This window comes from Hemibagrus wyckioides, linkage group LG23 (assembly GCF_019097595.1).
Source record: "Hemibagrus wyckioides isolate EC202008001 linkage group LG23, SWU_Hwy_1.0, whole genome shotgun sequence".
Classification (NCBI taxonomy): Eukaryota; Metazoa; Chordata; class Actinopteri; order Siluriformes; family Bagridae; genus Hemibagrus; species Hemibagrus wyckioides.
Window position 1 is genome coordinate 15,841,850 of NC_080732.1, and position 20,239 is coordinate 15,862,088.

General features: G+C 41.1%; 1 protein-coding gene across 1 annotated transcript in view; it reads right to left on the reverse strand.

Annotated features, from left to right (window-relative positions):
- The window catches only part of slc9a1a (solute carrier family 9 member A1a), a 49,253-nt gene extending 32,682 nt beyond the window's left edge, over positions 1-16,571 (reverse strand). The window contains exon 1 of the mRNA XM_058376365.1: positions 15,570-16,571. Within this exon, the coding sequence (XP_058232348.1) occupies positions 15,570-15,825 (256 nt within the window). The 5' untranslated portion in view covers positions 15,826-16,571. The remainder of the gene's footprint in view (positions 1-15,569) is intronic.
- Positions 16,572-20,239: the final 3,668 nt, after the last annotated feature.

Below are 20,239 nucleotides of genomic sequence, written 5' to 3' on the forward strand. Positions count from 1 at the left end.
AAAAAAAAAAAAAAAAAAAAAAACACACCACACCACATGCTTGTTGTGGACATGTCAGTAGCATGCACTGTGTATATTTCAGGCCATCACTTCTTTATTAAATGTGATTGTGTTCATCCTTAGGTCCTGTTCCCTTATAGCAACTCACTGTCTCACCAGCCTATTATTTTTTAGTCTCTCTCGAAATTAAAACGGCAAAGAATTGCAGCTTATATCACATTACTGAGAACCCATTAAGTGTAATGTTTTACTTCCTGAAGCTCTAAGCAATGACACTAGAGACAGCGACGACTCTGATTCAGTGAATATACGCGTTTCTTTGTTTATTATTAAAATGTTTGCCATACAAGGATACAACAAACAATACTGTATTAAAACAAACACATTAATATAAAAATCTGATTAGATCTAACAACAGAAGTTCTGGCTGTAGGTCAAGTCACAGATTTAACAGCACCCCATTACAAAATGATCAGAAATTGCCACAGTATTTACTGATGTTAACTCCGCATAATAAAATCCATGCTGAATTTTGTTTTGATTATCATCTTGTTGTTAAAATCACATTTCGTGTCTGAGCCGTTGCCCCATTTGAAAGCCATCTGCCATGACTAGAACCACAAGAACAATTGCACAACTGTGTGACAGACGTTTCAGACAGTCGATAATATCCTCACGCCCTTCTGTAGTCTTAAAGTCTTATGCAATTAGATATTTTTTTCCTCAAAGTACTCTTCTTTTTTTTTCTGAGAACAGAGCTATACACAAATGACAAAACATACACATTTTATATATGTGTGTGTGTGTGTGTGTATATGTATGTATGTATGTATGTATGTATGTATGTATGTATGTATGTATGTATGTGTATATATATTATATATATATATATATACACACACACACACATACATATACATACATACACACACACACACACACACATACACACACGCTCACCCATCCAAATAATCAGAATCATGTGTTCCAATCACTTCCATGGCCACAGGTGTATAAAATCAAGCACCTAGGCATGCAGACTGTTTTTACAAACATTTGTGAAAGAATGGGTCGCTCTCAGGAGCTCAGTGAATTCCAGCGTGGAACTGTGATAGGATGCCACCTGTGCAACAAATCCAGTCGTGAAATTTCCTCGCTCCTAAATATTCCACTGTCAACTGTCAGCTGTATTATAAGAACGTGGAAGTGTTTGGGAACGACAGCAACTCAGCCACGAAGTGGTAGGCCACGTAAACTGACGGAGCGGGGTCAGGGGATGCTGAGGCGCATAGTGCGAAGAGGTCGCCAACTTTCTGCAGAGTCAATCGCTACAGACCTCCAAACTTCATGTGGCCTTCAGATTAGCTCAAGAACAGTGCGCAGAGAGCTTCATGGAATGGGTTTCCATGGCCGAGCAGCTGCATCCAAGCCATACATCACCAAGTGCAATGCAAAGCGTCGGATGCAGTGGTGTAAAGCACGCCGCCACTGGACTCTAGAGCAGTGGAGACGCGTTCTCTGGAGTGACGAATCGCGCTTCTCCATCTGGCAATCTGATGGACGAGTCTGGGTTTGGCGGTTGCCAGGAGAACGGTACTTGTCTGACTGCATTGTGCCAAGTGTAAAGTTTGGTGGAGGGGGTGTCACTTAAGTTCATATGCGAGTCAAGGGAGGTGAGCGAATACTTTTGGCAATATAGTGTATATATACATACACACACACACACACACACACACACACACACACACACACACACACACCCACCCCCCTTATGAACAGTTAAATGTCCCCATTGAGCAATAAAGATATGTGCAATAACCTCATATTTATTAGTTACCACCCTACAACCGAGTACATCCCTACATCTTATTCTGTATTCCTTCCATTTTATTTTACTTTTTCAATTTATTTTTCTGTTTAAAATGTTTATTTTTTAGTGTTTATTGTTGTTGTCTCTGTGCACTGGAGCTTGTTACACAAAAATTTCTTGTATACACAAACATACTATACAATAAAACCCTTTCTGATTCTGGTGTGTGTGTGTGTGTGTGTGTGTCTACTTCTGCTTCTTCATACTGAATAGTTGAACATGCATCGAGAAGAACCAGAAGTAGCTGTTATTTGCCACATATTCGCTACAGCACAGTGAAATCCTGTTCTTGCCACATCTCAGCTTATTAGGAAGTTAGGGTCAGAGTACAGAGCCAAAGATCTCACATCCCTGGAGCAGAGTGATAGCTGGGGTTAGATTTTAGATTGAAGGTGCTTGTACCCTCTGACCGTCTGATGAGTGACCCAGAGCCCTAACCATTGAGGCCATGTCCACATTGATACGTTTTGGTTTAAAAACCCATATATTTCTATCCGTTCTGGACTTCCATCTTCACGGAGACGGCAGCAACTTTTTTGAAAATGCTCTCCAAAGTGGATAAACCGAGGCTTTCGAAAACGAGGACACATTTTTAGTCACGTGACGCAGTCATGTGACCAATTCAGCTAATTTCCTCGACATACTGCCGTGACGCTACAAAGAGCCGCAAAGTAAATAAACAGTTTATAATTTTTTTTTTTTTTTTTGTCTGTCAGTAAAGTCATCATTCTTGATTATGTAACATACGCTATTAATGAAACAACATTAAAAGAACGGTCATTCAATAACAATCACCGAAACAAATCTTTCCATCGACACTGCGGTACTTCTGAAGATGGGAAATGTGCTTAGGGCCTAGACACACAGCATGCACACACCCTCTGATGTGAAGTAATCATTTTTAAAGTAAAAACCTGGGTCAACCGGTCAACCCGCCTTTTTACGCCTTCAGGTGGATTAAACACCAGAAGTACAATGGAGAGTTGTTCCTCGAGGGGTTCTAATTGAGATCGACTGAAACTAAGTTCTTGCCTGTCGGGTGTGGAAACGTCTGCTATTGTAACCTGTCTGCTTCAAGATTTCAAATACTTGTGATGCTTTCTTCTAAATCACTGATGTAAAGAGTGCTTATTTAAAGTAACCCTAGGCTTCCTGTCAGCTTGAACCCGTCTGTGCCTTCTCTTCTGACCTCCCTCATCACGCAATTCTACATAAACTCTCTTCCGTGTGAAAATCTCAGAAGGTCATTGGCTTCTGAAACACTCAAAAACAGACTGGCGCCAGCACCTATGGCACAATCAGTGAAGTTACATTTTATTCACCATTCTGATGTTTGATGTGAACATTAACTGAAGCTCTGGACCTGGACCTGCATGTGCCACTGCCACATAAATCATTTTTTGGATAATGGCATGACTGAGCAGGTGTTTCTATCATCATAGTGGCCTATGAAGCAAGCAAAATGTGGTAAAACCATGCAGCTGGGCTAATTCTTCTCATACGCTTGTGTAATAGCCGAGGGTGTACACCTGAGCAGGTTGAAGGAAGGACACAGAGGGCATGGATGCGATATCGCATGTTTCCTTGCACATCTGTTTGGCCGCATTGATGAGACCCGTACGAGTCTTTTCTCACGTGAATGAGCACTGTGAGGGTTTGGGAAATAAGCATCTATGCAGAAAGTTTATAAATAATAATAATAATAATAAAAAGCTGCAGGAAATTATGAATGTAGCTGCTGGGAAGAAAATTAGGGAGGAAAATGATATAAATGCATGAGTTCATGCCCTCATCATGACTGAAACCTACAACTGAAAGAGACCAATTTCTGGAATGCTGAATTAGCCATTAAGCGCTGTCTGAGAATAAAGTGCTTAATTGGGCGACAAAAGAAGGGAGAAAAAACGAATTAGTGCCTCAGACAGCATTGTGCAGCAGTGCTTAGAGGAAAAAACAGACAGGCTTATCATCATCTTCACCGGTCTGTGCTGAGGCCTTGATAAGGTGTACACAGTACTTGCTCTGACAGAATAGACTACAGAACCCCAGCAGGCACAAAGAAAGCCAGTAAAAGCTCTGGTGAAGGAGGGTCTCTGCGTGTCTCCATTTCCTCAATCAATCTCAGTACTTCACTATTCCCTATATACTCTCACCTCGGGCTAAATACAAGACATCAGCGAGGGGAGTGTGTGTGCAGGTCTGGTTACATAAGGCCATCTTCTTGGGAGCAGAAACTGCAAAATATTTCCCCAAGCATGCAAAGAAATCTAAAGGAAGATTCAACCAAGGGCAGGCTCGATTCCAGCAAGCAAGGTCAAAGAACGTTCTGCTGCAAAATCCCAGGGAGCCAGAACAAGTGGAACTGCTCAGTGTGCACCCAACCCATATGGCGGTGTGACTCACAGTCATCAGTCTCTCTTTAGGTAAAAATTGTCATATAGGGTGGAAACATATTTACTGCACCTTCACGAGACACTGGGCTGTGGCTTAATACTAACGTATAAATGTGACCCGAATGCCGAGGTTTAAATGGAGCTGACGGAAGCTGAACGTGTGACTAAAACTGAGCACAGCCTGATGGATTCAGTCATTTTGTCATCCTCAACTTGGTGAGAGAAGAGTAGAAGAGAGGGCAAGTGACAGCCAGAAAGTGATAGAGGAAGAAAGACAAAACATGAGAGAGAGAGAGAGAGATTAAGAGTATAGAAAAGACACAGACAATAAGAAATAGAGAGAGAGGAGGACGGACAGAGAGAGAGAGAGCGCGAGAGCAGAAGACAGTGAAATGGTGAGTAAGACAGAGAAAGCCAAGAATGAGAGAGACACAGGCTACAAGAGAGACACAGAGACAGAGAGGTAGATAGACAGGCATGACTTCAGAGCTGGCAGTGAGCCAGGCTTTAGCAGAGAGAGAGAGAGAGAGAGAGAGAGAGAGAGAGAGAGAGAGAGAGAGAGAGAGAGAGAGAGAGAGAGATTAAGAGTATAAGAGGGGGACAGATAGACAGAAAAGGTCATAATAAACAAGACCGAGAGAGAGACACAGGCTACCAGAAAGAGAGACAGACAGGCATGACTTCAGAGCTGGCAATGAGTCAGGCTTTAGCACACAGAGAAAGAGAGAGAGAGAGAGAGAGAGAGAGAGCACGCAGATAAATGAAAGCGAGCTCTATATTAAATTAAGTGGACACATTTGAGAGTAATATTAGAGAAAAGACTGTGTGCCAGAGGAAAATCAAAGCTGTCTGTTTTCCATCACCGCTCAGGCGCTGCTGTTTTTTTCCTACACGCAATTACCTGTTCCATCACACAGCCTTAGAAATCATAGCTCATCCCTGATGTCCAGGTAAACAACTGATTAAAAATGTATTGCCGTTGGAAATGCCAAAAGGTTACAGACGGCACGCTTGGCTGAAGACAGACAATACTGTAGAGGTGCGAGGGTTGTTTTATTTTAACCTCATTATTATATTCCGTAAGAGTAACGGCGATACACTGATGTGCGCTAGCATTTACGAAAAAGTAAACCGACACTGATCAGGCATAACATTATGACCACCTGCCTAATATTGCGTTGGTTCTCTTTTTCGCTGCCAAAACAGCCCTGACCCGTCCTGCACTGTGTATTCTGACCCCTTCCTATCAGAACCAGCATTAACGTCTTCAGCAGCATGAGCAACAGTAGCTCATCTACTGGATCGGATCACACGGTCCAGCCTTCGACAGCCATGACCCTGTCGCCGGTTCACCACTGTTCCTTCCTTGGACCACTTTTGATATAGATACTGACCACTGCAGAGCGGGAACACCCCACAAGAGCTGCAGTTTTGGAGACGCTCTGATCCAGTCGTCTAGCCATCACAATTTGTCCCTTCGTCAAACTCTCTCAAATCCTTACGCTTGTCCATTTTTCCTGCTTCTAACACATCAACTTTGAGGAAAAAATGTTCACTTGCTGCCAAAAATATATCCCACCCACTAACAGGTGCCATGATGAGGAGATGAGCATTATACCCGTCAGTGCTCATGCCTGATCGGTGTTCAGTTTAGCCAAATTACACAGGATCCCTCAGGTTTGGCTTAAATATCCCAGCCCAAATTATTAAATTGTCAAAGTTATATTCAGTGGATTAACATGAACTTGGACAGGAAATCAGACAAAAGACTAAAAGCCCTAATCTTATATCCCTCGCAGGCAAGTCATTACTGCTCTCCATCGCCTCGTCCCCGTCTGAAGTCCGTCTACTCACCGAATAATTTTGTATAATTTCTGCAATCAGTTTTCTAGAACATCCAGTACTTGTTTTTTAGGTTTCAGAGAAGACCTTTTCTATTCAATAGTGATGTTGTAAGATGCTGTAAGCTTGTTACACCCTGGTTGAAGCCTGCAGCCCTTCTCCTTGCCCTCACCATCATCAGCCAGTGAATGAAAAAGTAAAAACATTTCAATGGATGTTTACTATTTATATATTAGGACTTGAGAGTGTGTGTGTGTGTGTGTGTGTGTGTGTGTGTGTGCGTGCGTGGGGGGGGTGTTAACTGCTCAGCACAACACTACAGCCATTACCTTGAGACAAAGCGACATGTTTAAAAACATTCTTCTGTTCAATAATACATGACGAGCACAAAAGGGAGTGATTTTCCACGTGGAGATAATCTACACAGCTCTTTTCAATCAGCAGATCTCGTGTAACGCGGTCCGAGTCTGGCTGTGCTCGGAAAAGTGACCTTACAGTCATGTGTAAGAGTATTATATTTTCAACATCAGGGTAAGTGATCTAACCTCTCACACAGAACGGTGTGGGGTCTTTTTTTTAATGACCAGAATGAATCATTTTAATGAGAGGAGATTTATACCTGATATACAGACTGTTCATTTTCCTGAAGAAAGGTGAGGGGAGGGAAGAAAGAAAGAAAGACAGACAGAAAAGAAGAGAAAGAAAGAGAGAGAGAAAGGAAAAGGAGAGAAAGAGAAAGAGAAAGAAAGAAAGAAGGAAATAAGCAAGAAAGACGGAATAAAAGCAAGCAAGAAAGAAAAAAGGCAAGAAATAAGCCAAGATGGAAATAAAGCAAGAAGGAAAAAACAAAAAGAAAGAAAGAAAAAGACAGAGAAACAAGAAACAAAGAGGGATAGAAAGAACGCAAAATAAATATGTAGAAAGCCCACAGCACTTTATAATGTTTGCAGAGCGAGTTGAACCGGCTCTCTGGTAGAACCTGGTCTCCTTATCAGCACATTAGCAGCCTGCAGGCCTTCAGTAAACAGCTCTGATGGAGGCGAATAAACTCAATACTGTTCCTGTGCTTTTAACAATCATTTTAAAAACTCTCCACAGGCAGCAAGCATACAAATTATATATATATATATATATATTATTCAGGGAAATAAAAAGTGTCCTCTAAAGCTATATTCACACATGCAGTGAACAAGCTGGGGAAAAAAAAAAAAACACAACTCAACATCTTTGGACCAATCAGAATAGAGCGTTCATCAATACTGTGGGGTAAATATGTGCAATATCCTCTCAGCGTCTGTGCAATACCCCACTTCCTTTCCACCATGTGTTTCTTTTTCTGTGTACTTGCACTTCACGTTGTGTTCAAGTCTCTTGTGCTTATAACATTCAACACAGCACTTGCCACTCCATACATATTAGTTGCCACTGTTGGGCCCTTGAGCAAGGCCCTTAACCCTCTCTGCCCCAGGGGCGCTGTATCATGGCTGACCCCTCGCTCTGACCCAAACCTCCAAGGCTGGGATATGCAAAGAAAAAATTTCACTGTGCTGTAATGTATACGTGACAAATAAAGGCTATGTCTATCATAATATCACAGAATCACTAATTGAGAAGAAAAACACTAGACAGACATGATTTTTTCACCTTAAAATGAGACAGAAATGACACTGCGAGTGATTGCACACTCATCCATAGACATCTCTGGAAAGTCACCAGTTTTATTTATAGCTGTGTAAACTGCTTAAATTGGCGAAACTGCAAGCACAGGATTCTTGTTTGTAATTATTTTTCTATAATAGCTGTTCGACGCACTGAAGAGGCTGAATGAGCATTGTGGTGACCTTATACAAAGCATCTTGGCCCAAATTTGAGGTCATTTTGCAACACTGCAAGCCCCAACAGTTATTGTGTTGATTTTACAGACAAAGCTACTGCATAAATTGATCAGGCATAACATTATGACCAGTGCTAGGTGAAGTGAATAACTGATGAACCTCATCGTGGCACCTGTTAGTGGGTGGGATATATTAGGCTGCAAATGAACATTTTGTCCTCAGTGTTGATGTTGTTAGATGCAGGAAAAATGGACAAGTGTAAGGATTTGAGTGAGTTTGACGAAGGGCCAAATTGCAAAGGACAGAAGACCTCAGCTCTTGAGGGGTGTTCCCGGTCTGCAGTGGTCAGTATCCATCAAAAGTGGACCAAGGAAGGAACAGTGGTGAACCGGCGACAGGTTCATTGGCAAAGGCTGACCCGTGTGATCCGATTTACTGCTGCTCAAACTGCTGAAGAAGTTAATGCTGGTTCTGATAGAAAGGAGTCAGTGCAGGACTGGTCAGGGCTGTTTTGGTGGCAAAAAAGGGGGACCGACACAATATTAGGCAGGTGGTCATAATGTTATGCCTGGTTGGTGTAATTCACGTCAGAGGGTAGGCTGATGTTGAAAACCTGTGTTTATGCTCAGTGGACAAAGGCACGGCATTTAACTATGCTTTTTTTTAGTAGAAATTTGTCACAGTTACAAATCATCCATCATGATTTAGTCGAGATATTTTTGTGGAATCATTTTATAAATCACTTTGTGGTAGTCATGTAAAAAAAAAAAAAAAAAACAAAAGCCATAACCGCCACCATAACATGTAGTTTGAACTTTCTATTTATTTCTGCATACCTATACACCCCTGATATTTATGAGCATTTCTATGGTTCAATTCATCATGGTGCAGTGCTACAGGTCACAGGCACTTATTAATAATAAACACGCACTGAATTATTTATGCAACTCATAGCATGACTTAATTTTTTAACACAAGGCAAGTAGCGATAAGAATAAAGCTGAGGCCACACCTGAAGAAAAAAAAAAAAATGGCCACACTTTGTCTCACTCTTTTTAACAGGGGGATCCGAGTTGGTGAAAAGTGATTCAGGTTTCAGCTTGAAGCATGACCGGTGGCTTTCGCACAGGTATAGACTAGAGTACAATGGGAAAAAGTGACTCATAAAACACTGCTTGATTAATCGGTCTTATCAGTTCTGAGAAAGGAGTGGGATGGACTTCAGGTCTCTCGCAATGGAGGTTAATCACAACGACAAACAGGATCAAACCCCGGCTGCTTTGTGATATTGAGGAGCTTGTCAAACTAGGTGTGCGTTTATTTGAATGCGTTAGGGAACCGTTCACGTACAGAACGGCTCTGAATAAACGTACACAATGCAAATACAGTGTGTGTGACAAAGGTCAGAGGCTTGCTACCGTCTTGCCTGGAAGTCTATTGTGTGCTGCCGAACGTGGTAAACAATGACTAGGGCAGTTAAACATAAGAAGTGGTCACAGAACAAACAAACAAAAAAAAAAAAAAAAATCTGTCACTGTGTTCTTATATTTCCAATTCTGGTTCTAAAACCACCTACAAAAACAATAATGCTTACAAATCACAATTAACCAAAGTTATTAACCAGGATGTGGTAATGATGTATTGGCTCAGGAGTCAGAACAGAACTGGTTGTGCTTGCTGGGTGACAGAAATGGCCTCCTCACAGCAACACATGCCAATCATGTTTTTCTATGGAGGTCATAGATGCGGAAGAGAGCAGAGGACACTTTTCTCAGAAGTGTGAAAAGATTCAGCGGCTGGCTTCACACGTCTCAGAGAAAGCATGCGTTTGCAGTCACCCTCTACGTTTGGTGGATGTTAAAGTAATATACACCGATCAGGCATAACATTATACGCAGTGCCAGGTGAAATGAATATCTCCTCATCATGGCACCTGTTATAGTGGGTGGGATATATTCAGGAAGTTTGTCCTCAAAGTTGATGTGTTAGAAGCAGGAAAAATGGACAAGCGTAAGGATTTGAGCGAGTTTGATGAAGGGCCAAATTGTGATGGCGAGACCACTGGATCAGAGCATCTCCAAAACTGCAGCTCTTGTGGGGTGTTCCCGGTCTGCAGTGGTCAGTATCCATCAGAAGTGGTCCAAGGAAGGAACAGTGGTGAACCGAGGACAGGGTCATGGGTGGCCAGGGCTCAATGATGCACGTGGGGAGTGAAGGCTGGCCCGTGTGATCCGATCCAACAGACGAGCTACTGTTGCTCAAACTGCTGAAGTTGTTAATAGTGGCTCTGATAGAAAGGGTTCAGAATACACAGTGCAGGACGAGTCAGCAAAAGGGGGACCAACACGCCTGGTTGGTGAACGTTCTGTCATTGAACAAAAATATATGCTAATTCATCAATTTTTTTTATAGTCAGATGTGACGAGTCTTTTTGATGTGTAATTTCAATACAGAAACACCAAACACGTACCCTTAAAAAGAAACAAGCTTATTTATTTGAATACCCCGCCCAACCACCATTACGAATACAAATATATTCAGATCACATGGCCATAAAAGCACGTGTCCAAACAAAGACAACATGGACATCTCCCAAGGAAGCTCAAACACGATGAGTAAAAGTTTAAAGATATGAAAACATTGAATCAATAAACAAACATAACTAGTGGCTCGATGCACAAACTTTATTGCATTGAAGCTCATAAGCAATATACGGCAGAGTGTGCATTGAGTAGCAGTTATAAAGTAGAGATATAATTTTGGGTATAATTAGAGTTTGAGACGTTGACTTGGCCTCCAAATTCCCCAGATCTCAATCCAATTGAGCATCTGTGGAACGTGCTAGACAAACAAGTCCGATCCGTGGAGGCTCCACCTCGCAACTTACAGGACTTAAAGGATCTGCTGTTAGCATCTTGGTACCAGATACCACAGCACACCTTCAGTCCATGCCTCCCCGGGTCAGGGCTGTTTTGGTAGTAAAAGGTGGGCCAACACAATATTAGGCTGATCGGTGTATGTAGAGTCCCTATAATGGGAACCTTTGTCTCGAATGACCTATGTGCTGAATTGTGTCGCCATCTTAATCCAGCAAGTTGTGAAGAAAAGAGGCGCACCTGTAAAATAGGATTAGAACCTCATTTACATTTAATCCCGTCCGAAAAGGGCTTATAAGTCAAACCGTGGATCTCTGACAGTTGTGTAGTTACCAGCATGAAACTGTAACCACTGAGCTACCTGCCCTACTGTAAACACGGAACTCTGCTTAAAATTCACTATTCTTTAATGCCAGGCAACCATGCAGAGGAATTTGCTAACCGAATAGTACGTGTGTGTGTGTGTGTGTGTGTACAAATCAGCCAAGCAACAAACTACACCATAAGCAGTGCACACAAGAGAGACATGCGAGTGTCTGGCTGTATATTTGTGCATTCTGGGTTCGAGAACTAATGACAGAACTGTAGAAAACTCAATAAAGCAAATTGAAGTCAAATTAGATTCCCCGACTTTGTTGGCGAGGCTGTGGCTTCTGTAAACACGCCCAATTTCCATGGAAGCACTCATTAGTGCTCAGGGAATTTATTTGCTTCCTGATCCCCCCCCCCACACACACACACCTCACTCACACACTTTAGAAAGACCGCCAGAAAGTGCCATTAAGATCACAATCCAAATTTATTTGGTCATTTACAAACGTCTGGCTGCCGTGCCACTATTTCAGGGTGTTAAATATTCCTGACGTTTAGCTTGTGTTCCAGCTACACACTTTATCTACACATCAGAGTCGAGTGAAGATAGACTAGGCTTTACAAAAACACTCAAAAAGCTTTTGCACTCTTTCTGATTATAACGTTAGCGATCCGTAGCCCGGAAACATGATATAAATCATATTAACTGGTTGATTATTAACTAATAGTTAGTTAATTTCCCAAAACAAAACACAAACCTTTATCACAAACATGATTTGCTCTGGAGGACTGCTGCAGTTCGTTTGTTCTTGTGTAAAGCAGGAAGGTGAAGAAAAGGCCAGATACAATGCTTCAGCTGGGGAAGTAACTATTACAGGCATCTTGCCCAAAGCTGGATGGGTGTAGATAAGGGCAACTATGATATTTATATATATTTTTATAAAACACTCTAAATAATAATAATAATAATCCTAAAATAGCATTGTATTCCAGTGTTTAAAATAGCAGCCTACTCACAAGGAGAACAATACAGAAGAGTCTTTACAGGTTTACCACATTCCATCACAGACATGTACAAAATTGTACTCTTTAACTATACAAAGTCCAAAATGGGAAGCCTGAGCTTGTGCCATTTGTGTGAGGTTTGGTATATACACACTATATTGCCAAAGGTTTTGGGACACTTATCCAAATCACTGAATTCAGGTGTTGTTTTTCAGGGGTTGGGCTCGGCCCCTTAGTTCCAGTGAAAGGAACTCAATGCTTCAGCATACCAGACATTCTGGACAATTTCATGCTCCCAACTTTGTAGGAAGAGTGTGGGGATGACCCCTTCCTGTTACAACATGACTGCACACCAGTGCACAAAGCAAGGTCCAGATGAACGATGAAGACCTGGATGAACGAATTTGGTGTCCTGACCTCAACCTGATAGAACACCTTTGGGATGAATTAGAGTGGAGACTGTGAGCCAGACCTTCTCGTCCAGCATCAGTGCCTGACCTCACAAATGCACTTCTGGAGGAATGGTCCAAAATTCCCATGAACACACTCCTAAACCTTGTGGAAAGCCTTCCCAGAAGAGTTGAAGCTGTTATAGCTGCAAAGGGCGGGACAACTCCATATTACATTCATGTGCATGTAAAGGAAGGCGTCCCAAAACTTTTGGCAACATAGTCTAACAAGCAAATACGTCTGATGATTAAAGCAAATACTTGTTTATGACAGTATGCTTCATTATAGGTCATGAATTTGAGCTGACCGAGTCGAATGGGGCATATTCTTTGGGTTTTTACTCAGAGGTCAGAGATTATAGTGTTCATCGTGGCCTTCACTGACGGAACGCAAGAGCCAAACCAAACCAAACCAACATAGTATTTTGTGGGATTGATGGCACTCAGAATACTCTCCATTAGCTTTCCAGAAACCGATAAGAGTTAGAACCAAAAGTCCAGGCGGTGGAGCTTGACCTGATCTGACTCCTCCCATAACACACTTATTCAGCCCTTTATTTTTACTACCTCCACCCCCTGGAAAAAAAAAAAAGATGAATATAATGCACTATACAGTAAATAGTCTGAGACCTATCTAATTCTCAGAGATGACAATTCCATATCTGTTCACTGAGACTCTTCACAAAAAACCTCTCTTTATATGACAATCACCACCAGTGTCCCTGAAAAGTAAAGGGGTGTGGCTAGTTGACCATAACAAGTCAGGTCCAGCTGCTGAGTTGGCTGCTGTTTATTCAGTAATTCTTGCTAAAATAATGCGTATTTTGAAAACCTCTGCTTTTCAGACTCATCCGTGGAAACATCCTTATTTTAGCTAGCCAAAAGCAAGATGACACGTGCTAGCCCAAACCACAGACATCCTCATTTGTTTTGTAATGATCTTGGTGAATGCGTTAGTCACATTCACTTCCTCTGAAAAGGTAATTTTATTGTTTAACACGACCCAGACAAACATGGCGCGTACACAGAGAGCTGAGACGAAAGACCACATGTTCTTCCTGTACAGATGACTTGCTCACAAACTGAACAGGGATGTGTACTAATATGGTTTCAGGCTGTCTAATTATATTTTGGATTTGTCCATCCATCACTGCAGAGAGGGTCATCATCCATCCATTTTCTGAACCGCTTATCCTACACGGAGTCACAGTGGCCCTGGAGTCTGTCTCATGTGGCACAAGATGGGGGGCACCCAATCAGTGGTCCAACTCATCTTCCTCTCTCACACACACATACACACACACACACACACATACACACACACATACCCATAATGACAATTTAGAGATGCCAATCAGCCTACAATACATATCTCTGGACTGAGTACCCCTAAGAAAACCCCTGAAGCACATGCAAAGTCCACATATGTGTTGGAGAAAGGAATTAAACCCTAACCCCAGAGGCACGAGCCATCTAACTAACAACTAAGCCACTGTTCCCTGACCCAGAGCTCATTTCTGGATTAATAAAAAGAGATTTGGTAAACATCATCCATATACCAAGAATCATAAGACAGGCTTCCTGTTTTTACCCACAAGGTCAGTTAATACAATCCATGAAGTTTCACATCCATAATCCACACAGACGTTACTCTTCTCTTAACATCAGCTCTTCCTTATTTATTTAAATGCCACTCGGGTCACTAAGAAAAATTTACTCTGTTCCTAAAAGTAGGACATCGCATCTTAGCCAATTTTTTTATTGAATATGAATCATTCATTCATAATAAGCTGTGTGAAATGCTTTGGAAAGAAAAATCGTATTAGAAACTATAGCCATCAAAATTAAAGATAAATAAATCTTTGCACCAAGGAAAGGAAATTTCTAGGTCTATAAAGATTCCCACTCAAACTATATAAAATCAATCAATTATTAAGTATCTATCTGCTCGTATGTAAGGAATAAAACACTTTGGGGTGTGTGGTTATAGGATAATAAACCATTAAATGTGATACAGGTTGACATACACCATATTGCCAAAAGTATTGGGACACCCCTCCAAATCGCTGAATTGCATTGTAAATCATCCCAAAGGTGTTTTGTTGGGTTGAGGTCAGGACTCCGTGCAGGCCAGTCACGTTCCTCCACGCCAAACTCGCTCATCCATGTCTTTGTGGACTGGTGTGCAGTCATGTTGGAACAGGAAGGGGTCATCCCCAAACTGTTCCCACAAAGAATGAAATTGTCCAAAATGTCTTGGTATGAAGCTGAAGCATCAAGAGTTCCTTTCCCTGGAACGAAGGGACCGAACCCCAACCCCTCAATTCAATGACTTGCAGGGGTGTCCCAAAACTTTTAACATAGAGTATTAAAAGAGTTGAACAACGCCGAAGGATATTTTCCTACAAAATACTGAAAATGTTTATTCCTCTTATACCACAGCTTTCAGCCAAACCAAACCACTCTCAGTGTATTAATACACAAGAAGTCTTACTTTTTATCCCTTCAGAGCCTTCTACATACAACGTCTTCAAGACAAATTTACTCTCAAAGTTTGTAAGACAGAAAAAGGCACGTCGTGACACATCACACCACCTCAGGATAGATATAGATAGAGAGATATAAAAATATACATATTTTTCAGGATGGCCCGGCATGTTATTATTCCTTATGTGTTTTAGTTTCCTTGGATTTAAAACTTGGAGTTTCTCTTGCTCTCCCCATGTCTGTTTCCTCAACTCACATGGATTGTTCTTGTATGTAAGTGTGTATGTGGATATATAGGTGTGTGTGTGGATATATTGGTGTGTGTGTGTGTGTGTGTGTTCATGTGTGTGTGCACCATATGATAGCATGAATTCCTGCCTCACATCCACCAGCCTTCCCTGCATTCTCCATAACCCTGACCAAACAGCTGGAAGTGCGTGTGTGTATGAACTCCCAACATCTGTCAAGTCAAAACAAATCAATAGACAAACAAACCTTACCTAGTTTCATCAAGGAAGCCAGCAGGATCCAGAGGAATATGACGAAAGGATAGTGCACGTGGCCATAATCGAAATCCAGCACGGGGAAAGCCTTGTCCTGATGAGGTGCTCCGTGTCCTGAAGAGTCGTTGCTCGGATTGTTGTGGGTTTTCTGCGGGGAACTGGCGAGCACAGAGGTCCCGGAGATCATCATCATCACTACTACTACCACCAGCATTCTACTCATCCTTAAAGTCCGGTCCATTGCTGATGCCATGATGAAGTGCGTTTACATAAAGTGTTTCAAGAAAATATACTAGGCAGCATCTTCAGAAATCTTCAGCAACCTCCTTCTGGCTAAAACCACGCGCGTTAGCCAAGGCTACTTCCTAGTTTCCTAATACTGTACACTACAGCCGGCTAGCTAGAAATGCTATGCTAACACGCCCTTTCCAGGTATGTAAACCAACAAGGAATTTAAGTTTAGCTCTGTCAGTTAGCACGCGGCTAACATTCTGAAAGGGAAGAGAAAAGTTGTGATGCTAACACCTCTCTCTCATCGTTTAACGGAAAACTAAAAACTCAAGACAGATACGAATTAATTCTCTCTCTCTCTCTCTCTCTCTCTCTCTCTTTCTTTCTCTCTCACACACACACACGAGATAAAGAAAGGACGTTCGCAATGTCAGCATCCGCAGCGCGCGAGCCGGGTCTGAATTCTTTGAATTTAGCGCGTGACCTCGAGAGACCGCCGTGCGCGAGAGCAAAATCAATCTAAAAAAAAAAATAATAAAGCAAAGCGACACACAAACTGAAGACTTTTTTTTCTTCTTCTAAGACTTCCACTATGTTCCTCACGCACTCTGCACGCTCCGTTTAGTAGTGGTTGTTGTAGTAGTAAGGACGTGTCCGTTCACGTGCCAATGCGGGAACGTTGCTCAACAGCAGCCTCGCACGCGCAGAGTCAGCAGCATCTCGCGCTCGCGGCGTTGATGCTGCCTGTTAAATAGCAGCTCCTGAGAACACACCCATCGGTAAGACGTTTGCGTATGAAGGGAATGGAGTGAGCCTGTTTAAAAAATAGATTTTGGGACCACAGCGACATCTAGTGACGCGGAGGGACTCGAGTTGGTGACCTTGATGTGGCGTGATGCTAATAAGTTTGATGGCCGCGTCCCAAACCGCAGAGCAGTCCACTAAACAGTCTGTCAAAATAAAGCAAAGCTCCATTAACCCTCTAATACCACTGTCTGCAAACTCTGCTTTAGCCATGTAGAATTTGATTGAAAGCTACATGCTACATGCAAGCATGTAAATTCACACCTTTTCTGATGTCTAAAGGCTGCACAGATATGTCCGGATAGCTATAGCTATCATATGATAAAAAGGCTCTTTGGCTTTCAATCCTCGATAATGTTTCATTCTCGACCTCTATATCAGATTACACTTAAGTCTATTAGCCTGGATGTAATCAATAGTTCCACCAAGGGACACACAGAATGGTGTGAGGATGCAAAGCTGGGTCTGATTTCTTTCTAGCCCAGACTGTAGATCCATCTTATTTTAGTCCTTTATTCAGTCTCACTTCTTCATCTGTGCACTCCGCTCAAACAGATCAAGCTTACTTTACCTCAGGAATTTACTAACGTTATATACTAGTAAATAGAAGTGTGTGGTTTTTATTACAAAGGACTGAAGTGCAGAAATGAACTGTGTGGCATAATGCACTTTTAAACTAGACTGGTTGGTGTTCAAAACAAATATTTGATGTTAACATACAAAAAATGTCTCTTATGTAAGCAGACTAGGGTAAATCCTTGGACCCTGCCTGGATTAGGTTTCATCCCTGGAGCCTAACCTGGGACATCCATGTGACCCTTTCAAGGTAATCCCAAAATGGTGCCATGGAGCCATTTTGAGGACACACCGACCTACAAAATGAAGGTTTGGAGTCAGGTGCAATCCAGTCAGGCAGCAGGTATGTGCTGGACGGTGAGGAATGTGGTAGCTTAGTGGTTAAGGTGCTGGACTACTGATCAGTTGTGAGTTTGAATCACAGGTCCACTGCTGGGCCCCTGAGCAAGGCCCTTAACTCTCAATTGCTCAGTTGTATAAAAATGAGATAAATTGTGAGTCTCTCTAGATAAGGGTGTCTGCCAAATGCCTGAAATGTAAATATACATGTTACGTATGAAACTGCTGAAGAAGCAAAACATAAGATATTCCACTTACTTGGTTTAAGTGGAAAATCTTGTAAGTTTGGTTTTACTTCTCCTTTAGCCTTTCGAAAGGCTGAGAATCTAAAAGAGGCAAGCTTGACTGAATAATATGTCCTGTTGTCTTTCTTTACCCTCCTCATAAACATTGTCCCTGACGGAATAACTGCATCCTCACTTTAATCCTCCCCTCTTTACCCAAGGCCACTAAAGAAAGCTCAAAAATCTGCAATGCAGCTTGGACTTCAGCCACGACTCGCCATAAACCTCTCTTGTTCTGAACTTTCCGACAGGTTGATCTGCTATTTCAGGCGATCCTGAAAACAATAGCTGTTTCACATAAGTGCTCGGATGAGTGAAGTCAGCGTGACTTCATCTGAGAGAATCATCTGTTGTGTCTGAGGTGAGGGGCGACATACTTATAAAAATATATGACCGGCCAGGTATTCCTGACGCTCCATTCCAAACATGTGGCTCTTATTATTATTATTTTCATCTTGGAAATTATTCATTTCTCTCTTTGTTTTGTTCAAGAAAACATTTGAATTGTCCAGCCAAGCACATAACTACTGTTTTGGTGCCAAGTAGATGGATATGGAGTTGATCTACCGAAGTTTATGTAGCTGTTTGGGTTGATTATATTGTATGTCTTGGCATAACAGCACCCACAGCTGTGACCTCAACAAGGAATCATGTTAATAATGTAAGCCCCAAACGAGAGACCTGTCATTTGCCTGTCCTACACTGCTATGTTAAGGAGCATTGTTTGTTAACTATATATAGACATTTGGACTATACAGAGCAAGGTCAAACCTTTATTTGTGTAACTGAGCAGAATAAAGTGATTTAGCAAAAACAGCTCATGTGCACACTAATTATAGCAATAAGTCTTTGCTAGTATCGGCTAGCTTATTAGATTACATCGCTATCTACACAACGATCAGGCACAACATGATGAGCATTTCAGAAGTCATGCTCTCCTGCTGTTGTAGCCCGTCCATGTGAGATGGGCTTGTGAGAACCTCCCACATTAACCAAAGAAATAGACTCGTGTAAATTCAAATATACTGTACATAATTCTCAGATTTTCTTAAAAGCAGCCAATCATGTACTGGAAGGACAGAGCTAATGTGGCCCCAAATTGTTTTAAATGATTTATGTACAAAACATTTTTTGGACCATTTTGTTAAGCTAGATTTTTACTTACAATGAACCAAATATAAAAATATTAAAATATAAAATATAAAAATATAAAATATAAAAATATAAGCATCTGTACTTATGTCATCATCCATATAATTCCAAGGTCTCTCCACAGAAGGAAGGAAGGAAGGAAGGAAGGAAAGAAAGAAAGAAAGAAAGAAAGAAAGAAAGAAAGAAAGAAAGAACTGTGAAAAAGAAAGAAAGAAAGAAAGAAAGAAAGAAGGAAAGAAAGAAGGAAGGAAGGAAGGAACTGTAAAAAAGAAAGAAAGAAAGAAAGGAAGGAAGAAAGAAAGAAAGAAAGAAAGAAAGAAAGAAAGAAAGAAAGAAAGAAGGAAAGAAAGAAGGAAGGAAGGAAGGAACTGTAAAAAAGAAAGAAAGAAAGAAAGAAAGAAAGAAAGAAAGAAAGAAAGAAAGAAAGAAAGAAAGGAAGAAAGAAAGGAAGGAACTGTAAAAAAGAAAGAAAGAAAGAAAGAAAGAAAGAAAGAAAGAAAGGAAGAAAGAAAGAAAGAAAGAAAGAAAGAAAGAAAGAAAGGAAGAAAGAAAGAAAGAAAGAAAGAAAGAAAGAAGGAAGGAACTGTGAAAAAGAAAGAAAGAGAAGGGACTGTGAAAAAGAAAGAAAGAAAGAAAGAAAGAACTGTGAAAAAGAAAGAAAGAAAGAAAGAAAGAAAGAAAGAAAGAACTGTGAAAAAGAAAGAAAGAAAGAAAGAAAGAAAGAAAGAAAGAAAGAAAGAAAGAAGGAAAGAAAGAAGGAAGGAAGGAAAGGAAGAAAAGAAGAAAGAAAGAAGGAAGAAAGAAAGAAAGAAAAAGAAAGAAGAAGAAAGAAAGAAGAAAGAGAAGAAAGAAAGAAAGAAAGAAAGAAAGGAAGAAAGAAAGGAAGAAAGAAAGAAAGAAAGAAGGAAGGAACTGTAAAAAAGAAAGAAAGAGAGAAAGAAAGAAAGGAAGAAAGAAAGAAAGAAAGAAAGAAAGAAAGAAAGAAAGAAAGAAAGAAAGAAAGAAAGAAGGAAGGAAGGAACTGTGAAAAAGAAAGAAAGAGAAGGGACTGTGAAAAAGAAAGAAAGAAAGAAAGAAAGAAAGAACTGTGAAAAAGAAAGAAAGAAAGAAGGAAGGAAGGAAGGAAGGAACTGTGAAAAAGAAAGAAAGAAAGAAAGAAAGAAAGAAAGAACTGTGAAAAAGAAAGAAAGAGAAGGGACTGTGAAAAAGAAAGAAAGAAAGAAAGAAAGAAAGAAAGAAAGAAAGAAAGAAAGAAAGAAAGAAAGAAGGAAGGAAGGAAGG